Source organism: Sinocyclocheilus anshuiensis, unplaced genomic scaffold, assembly GCF_001515605.1.
Source record: "Sinocyclocheilus anshuiensis isolate Anshui unplaced genomic scaffold, SAMN03320099.WGS_v1.1 scaffold405, whole genome shotgun sequence".
Lineage (NCBI taxonomy): Eukaryota > Metazoa > Chordata > Actinopteri > Cypriniformes > Cyprinidae > Sinocyclocheilus > Sinocyclocheilus anshuiensis.
The window spans coordinates 516,552-523,700 of NW_015539855.1; the positions used below are offsets into that span (position 1 = coordinate 516,552).

The following is a 7,149-nucleotide window of genomic DNA, read 5'->3' on the forward strand; positions in this document are numbered from 1 at the left end:
AGACCTTAGTACGGTGACTGAGAAGTGCAAAGCAAATCACAATTCTGAAAACAAAATAACAAATTACAAACGCAAATGCAAGTTAACTAAATGTAAATAGACACCCCGTATTTTTTATTCCATAGTAAGGACAATTCATACAATACATTTAAACTGAGCTACTTTAATACCATCTCCGAACTTTCTACCACGACTCTTATGTTCTTCGGCTGGTTCTTCCTGTATACGTTGATTGACAGATGTCTCGTCGAGTCAGCGGTGAGTAATCCCAAACCAATGGCGCTGTCTCAAACTATATCTACCTCCTCCGGTTTGTCTGATTTGTCATTGTGTTTTCTGATTTGTTAATTTGTTTTCGGATTTGTCATTGTGTTTTCTGACTTGTTATTTTGTTTTCGAATTTGTCATTGTGTTTTCTAACTTGTTATAATGTTAAATGAAAATGAGGCTGTGAGGGAAATAAGTAGGCCTACAGTGCGTTCATGGACTGCTATACATACTGAGATGACAAAACAAAACGTCTTTCTAAAAAGTCCATAAAACAGTTTTGAAATTTGTAAATTGTGAAAATTACTTCATATGTGGCCTTTATACGATGCGTGTCTTTGTAAAATCTGTAAGTCTTTCTCACAGCCTCATTTTCAACTACGTTAAATTCAATATGGTGTCTAACCTGACAAAGGTCTATACACTACAAGTTAGGTTAATGAACTATTGGCAGCAGATATAAGATTTATGAATAAACAATACAATTTACTATTTTTTTGCTACTACAATTTACTTATTGACAATACAATTTACTATTGTATTGTATACTATTCAATACAATTTTATGAAAACTTAATTGTAAAAGTTATAAAGACAGTATCTTGTGATACTGATTAGTGCTTTATTTTCAGTCCACAAGGTCAAATAAAAAATGATTTTGTTATGACACATAAGTTCAGTTGAGGTGACCTGTCCAGAGACAGAAAGCTAAACATAAATACATAATGAAATCAGATAATAACTTTATCAGGGCTTGAGACTGGCCCTGATAATGTTATCTTATGCCTGTTTTCTTTTATTTATAATTTCAGTCACTCAAAGAGACTTTCCAGAAAGGCCAGAAAGTTTTGCAGAAGAAGACCTCTGTATTTAGGCTAAAACGAAGTCTTCAGACTATTTAACACTCAAACCCAGGTTTGTGTATACAATCAGGAAGATCAGAGTGTCATTCTTGAAGATGTAGACAACCTTCCACACACAGCCTATCACTTTAATTTGCCTCCAGGAATATTCATTGGGCTGCTTAATATTACACAAAACCACAGTGGGAGCAAGCATGCATATTCATTGTCAGATTGTTTATTGTGTTTAGCCTCAGGCCCTGGCTTCACATGTCACTGCATCAGACTTTTGTGTGTGTGTATGTGCATACACATGTATGTTTGTGTGTGTGTTTCTTATGTGTGCATCGGCCTAAATGACTGACTGTGCTTTTGCAATTTTCATCACTTGTTTTGGTGTTTAATATCTGTAATGACTTGTGAGTCTGTGAAGTTGGATTAATGCACACTCAGTCCAAAAGGCTTTGATGCTGGTAGTCAGTAGTTTGGGTAGCTTTCTATGTGCGTTATGATGGAGAATCTCCGTTGTAGTCACATGGGAAAATAAATATTTTAACAGACTAACTGCTGAGTTTTTTTCTTTCTCCAATTAATTTAAATGGAGCAATTAAGATTTAAATTTCCATAAATAGCTCAGGGAGGGATTGAAGAGTGGGATTAAAAGCCTTGGGATTAACCACCTTCTTAATTATAAATAAAAATATAAACAGTGCACACTCTTCCTCACTCCCTCCCATTCTGATTTATACACATACACAACAGGATTCCTGCACTTTTTAACCAATGAATTCACAGGATTTATCCATGATTTTCCCAGTCGTTTGGGATAAAGATTTGTTTTTAAGTTAAAAATAAATAAAGACGATTGCAAATATAAAGAACAAATTATTGCCAACACATTTTAAACCCACTATATTCAACAGAAATTCCCATTACTTAAAAAAATTGTATGATTTCTATTATTTTTTTTTCAAGTCTTAACATCAAACAATATTAAAATTATTCAAAACAAATTCCAGTTTCCATGACCACAATACACACAAGCTCATGCTCCAGGAAGTAAAAGAAAGGATGTGCTATAAAAGTGAAACAGGCCAGCAGAAGGAGAATGACTTAGCAAACTGCATGTCTTCTGCATTCTACAAGACAGTCTTGGTTTGATCACTCACCAGAGAAGTGAGGAGCTAAACACTCCCTGAAACAATATCAGCAGAAATCTGGCGCTTCTCGCTAACATAAACAAATGTGCTTCAGGATTACTGGAGTTTCAGGCTAACGACGCAATTTAAGGATGTGCTGCCCTCTGCTGGTAAAGAGATGTAAACGCAAACAAGAATTATAGAAGCTCTTTATTTTTTTTACTTTTGAGGGTGAAACCGGCTTCCATAAGGCATTCCAGTTACTTTTCTTTAATAATATAATATAATATAATTTTCTAATAATTATGGACAAATTAATATACATAACATGTTAACTTTAAGTATCCAACACATTAGTTAAATAATAAGCCTAAAATAACAGACTTTTATAACAGGTTGGCAATTAATATGAAATAACTGAGACAGTGATTATGCTTGATTGTATAAAAAAACAAAAAAAACAAAAACAACAACAAAAAAAACTTCTGAACCTAAAATAAAAATTAATCTAAAACATAACACTAGTCAAATTGTTCATTGATTACATGTTTTCTCGAGAGTATGAGAATAAGTAAAGAAGTAAAGGACACAATATGAGTGATTTTAACAAGTAAAATCATAGGTGGACAAATTTTGGGCTGAAAACATTCAAAGGTATAACATTAATAGCCTTAAAGACAAACATAAAATATAAAAATACTCAATACAACATCAGATATAAAAGGGAGAAGGTGAAGACAGAAATAAAATCATAAGCAGACAAATCATGCATTTTCAACTCAAATAGAAAATAAAACTCAAGATACAACATTCATAACCTTAAAGAAAAACAAAACTATAAAAATACTCTAAACAACATAAGATTTGAAAGGGAGAAGATGAGGACAGAAGGGGTTAATTCATAGAGAGTGCACTGAGAAGGAAAATGATCTGCATTACTATGGTGATGATCTAATCTCAACCCTGATTGCCAGGTAATAACCCGTAGAACAAACAAAAGCGTTACATTTGCTTAGACGTGAGAATCCCATTTAGTTATTGATTCAGTAGTTGATGAGGTGCATCTGCTAAAGGATGTTCAGTGACTGACTAAAATCTTCAAAGTGGATTCTATTGGATATGAGATCTATGGCCTGTGACTGGCATACAAGGAACAGCGTTTTAAGCGAGACCATTAGGCGGTTCGTAGCTCATTCTTAATGATTAAAGTCAAGTGTTGTGAGTCATTCAGTAGAGGATCTGTGCACAAACACAGAGTGTGACTCTAGATCAGATCCGTCTCTTTGAGCTCATTAATGCTGTAAGTGTTGTGCTGTTCCTCCTCAGTGCCTCTCACTAGTCATACAGACGACAGCACCTCTCCAGCCGACTCCCTCTCCTTCTTCTCTGTCCTCTCCAGGTCCAGCACTCTGATCGCTGCCTGCTTGGCCATGAGCCGAGCTTGATCGCTGGGGTACGAATCTGTGTCCACCACCCGATACGGGTCGATTTGGAAGGGGCTCTTGGAGAGGACGTCAGCATAGCGGCGCTTCAGGTCAGGGTCGGGACAGAATAGATATTCGTACACAGCTGCAGCCAGGATGCCCCCTATTAAAGGACCCACCCAGTACACCTGAGAGAGAGAGAGAGAGAGAAAGTAAAACAATAACTCTTGTTCAAAAACACGGTGGGGTCTGAAACTTTGAGATGACATTCAAAACCATTAATTTATCTAATTTATATACTGTAGAATTTTTTTTAAAGAAATGTCATGATGTAAATTTGTATAAAAATAGTTCAAAATCTGTACCAATATATAATTAGGATTTTTTAAAAGTAACTTCTTTTAATTTAATTTATTAGTTAATGAAACCATTTACTCAAATTGTTTTAGTATTTTGAAAAAAAAAAAAAAAATTAATAACAAATATTTCAGATTCGGAGTAAATGTAGACTTTCTTTTAATAATTTATTTTAATTGAATACAATTCAATGCATTCATTATTAGTTTTTTATTCAAATTAAAGAAATATTATGATGTTAAATGAATAACAAATATTTCAGATTCTGCACTAATATATAATATTCAAGATTTCTTTTAATAATTTCTTTTAAATAAAATTTAAAATATTTTCACTCAAACTGTGAGATTTAGGATATATATAAAAAAAAACTAAAGAAATGTTATGATGTAAAATTAATAAGATATATTTATAATTATGCACCAGTATATAATATTTAAGATTTCTCTATTCATAATTATATATTACATTATATTATATACTTTATATATAATTGTTATTTTTATAATGAATGAATGAATGAATGAATTAAACGTTTCACTCAAATTGTGAGAAAGATGTTATGTAAAATTAATAAGACTTATAATATTCAAGATTCTGCACAAATACGTAATATTTAAGATTTTGTTTTTATGAATTTATTACATTAATGAATGAATGAATTAAACTTTTCACTCAAATGGTAAATTCTGAATAAAATGTTATTAGGTAAAATTAAGAAATATTAAAGATTCTGCACCAATATCTAATATTCAATATTTTCTAAATTAATTTATTTTAACTAAATTTCAGTTAAATATTTAAACTTTTCACTCAAATTATTATAGTAATATTATAATCTTGCAATGAAAAATTTATTAAATTAAAATGAAGAAAACTTCTGACTTCCACTGTGTATTATTATTATTATTATTATTATTATTATTACTATTTTGTTTAAATCTCAGCATTATTTTGTAAATATTACAGTATAAAGTGTCTTTCCTTTCCTTTCCTTTCCTTTCCTTTCCTTTCCTTTCCTTTAATTTCAGCCCAGTAAATAATCTGTCCTACTCTTATATATCCTCTTATATGTCTATATATGCATGTTATCAGTGTTGACCAGGATATCGACTTCAAAACTGTGCCAAAACTGGATTACCAACTGCTGTGATGACAGAAATAGAAGTGGGTGTGACTCACTGCATAGCACAAGACAGATACGTTTACCCTTCACAACCCTGGACAGCGCTGTGCTAACCTGTGCCCAAAAATGCAGTTAATTTGGTTTATCTCATTATTTCCAAACTATAATATATACAGTATAATGATCACCAGCAGCTCTCATTAGTGTAACAGTACCACTTTGGCCTTCATGTGGCTTCACCCCTGATGTATTTCTTTCATTCATAATCTCTAAAATCTTTAATTGATGAAACTCATACCAAAAGGGCACCGTGTATAGCCTGCTGCAAGTGCGGTAAACACTGCATGAAAGAAATGTTTTGACTTTTCTAATGTTACAGTGCCAGTGAGGAGACCCTGTATCAAACGTGATGACAGCAGCAGTCACTCAGACGCGCCACTCATGATGAAATATAACGCTCATATGTGCATGTAGGGAGCACACCAGTCAGTGTCATGTACCGGTGTTATTTTGAATGCCACATCTGTCTGGCTTCTGACTGCTGTGCAATATTTCAAGCAGAATGACATTTAAACCCACAAGCAAAGGAGCTGCAGTATATGCACTGGGCGCTGGCAATCATAACCTTTCTGATATTCAGTACAACAGCAGGATCGAGATTATAGTGCAGTTCAAGAATTGTTAAGATACACTGATATATTCAAAATGAATTAAGCCAGTATTTCAAGCTTTCTGCCAAAGGTCTGTGGTCAGTCAGAGATAAACGCCTTGTTGTTCCAAATATAGTTCAGTCTCCTTTGCAAAAGTGAAACAAAGCCAAAATGTTCTTCTTAAATAAGTTTTGGCACTGAATCAAATTCTTGTCAGCTTCACTTTTATGAACCACAGTTCTAAAGGCCTTGCTGACCTTCAATCTTTATGCACATAAATATCACTGTAGGAATTAGCAAGAACTTATTGAGCATTGCTTATCTACATGCAGAAGATATTGTGTAAATCTTACCCAATGGTCCTGCCATTTTGCCATGATGACCGCAGGCCCAAAAGAGCGAGCTGGATTCATACTGGCTCCAGTGTACGGGATCTGAAACAAACACACAAAACTTTTTACACTTTTATGAACTTACATGTATTTTGAAACAATGGAAAAACATGCCCAAACTCCAAAAAGTACTTATCATTTATTGCAGTTTCCAGCTGAAATGAACACTACTGCAAGTAAAACACTAACAACTTTTAGCTCTTTTCGCACAAATTATGATTATGGGGCAGATTACTAATTAATATGACTTATTATTGTGGGGTTTCTTGCAAATTACTATGTTATGAGCTCAAAATACATTTACCATGTTTTGTAAACTAATACATTTTGACATTTGCATCACAACCAGCACCATATGTATGGCTTTTCTGACATAGTAAACTTGCTTGGTAGCGCACCTGGTGCAGGACATGTGTACAAGTCCTGTCACTCAATAAAACTAGAAATAGGTTAAATTGGCATTGTTACTTCAGAAAGTGTGTATCTCACATTTGCCTATGTTAACACAAGCCGGGTTTACATTACAGATTTGTGCAAAACTTTTGCGATATTTTATAAATGTCGATGAAAAAACTATTGCAAAATGACTGCGTTTCCATTAAAGGGGTCATATGATGCGATTTCAATTTTTCCTTTCTCTATCGGAGCCGAGCCTTCTAGTAAGACTGAATCTCCGCGAGTGTCTACGAGACAGCCTCTGGCGTTGGTGTTACGGCGCATCAGCGGGGGTTGCCATCCAGTGCTGCTTCTCTTCGGCGTGCTGCAGCTTAACGGCCGCAGTGTGGAGCTGGCCGCAGGAAATCGGCGCAGCCCGCCTCCGCCCCTGCCAAGCCCGTGGAGAGCCAGGGCAGGCGGTGTCCCTGTGACAGGCGAACCGGAGTTCTTGGATCCTGCTCTTCAGGAGATGGTGACCGCACCACTCCTTCCCCCGGAGGAGGGCCGGGTGGAGAAT

General features: G+C 34.7%; 1 protein-coding gene across 3 annotated transcripts in view; it reads right to left on the reverse strand.

Annotated features, from left to right (window-relative positions):
* Positions 1-2,794: 2,794 nt before the first annotated feature.
* aqp4 (aquaporin 4) overlaps positions 2,795-7,149 on the reverse strand; it is a 9,583-nt gene continuing 5,228 nt past the window's right edge. For 2 of the 3 annotated variants that reach the window (XM_016481172.1, XM_016481170.1), the window contains exons 4-5: positions 6,159-6,239; positions 2,795-3,860 (exon numbers count right to left, since the gene is read on the reverse strand). In XM_016481172.1, coding sequence (XP_016336658.1) covers positions 3,588-3,860; positions 6,159-6,239 — 354 coding nt within the window. In that variant the 3' untranslated portion in view covers positions 2,795-3,587. The remainder of the gene's footprint in view (positions 3,861-6,158; positions 6,240-7,149) is intronic. The other variant, XM_016481171.1, reaches the window with a different exon arrangement.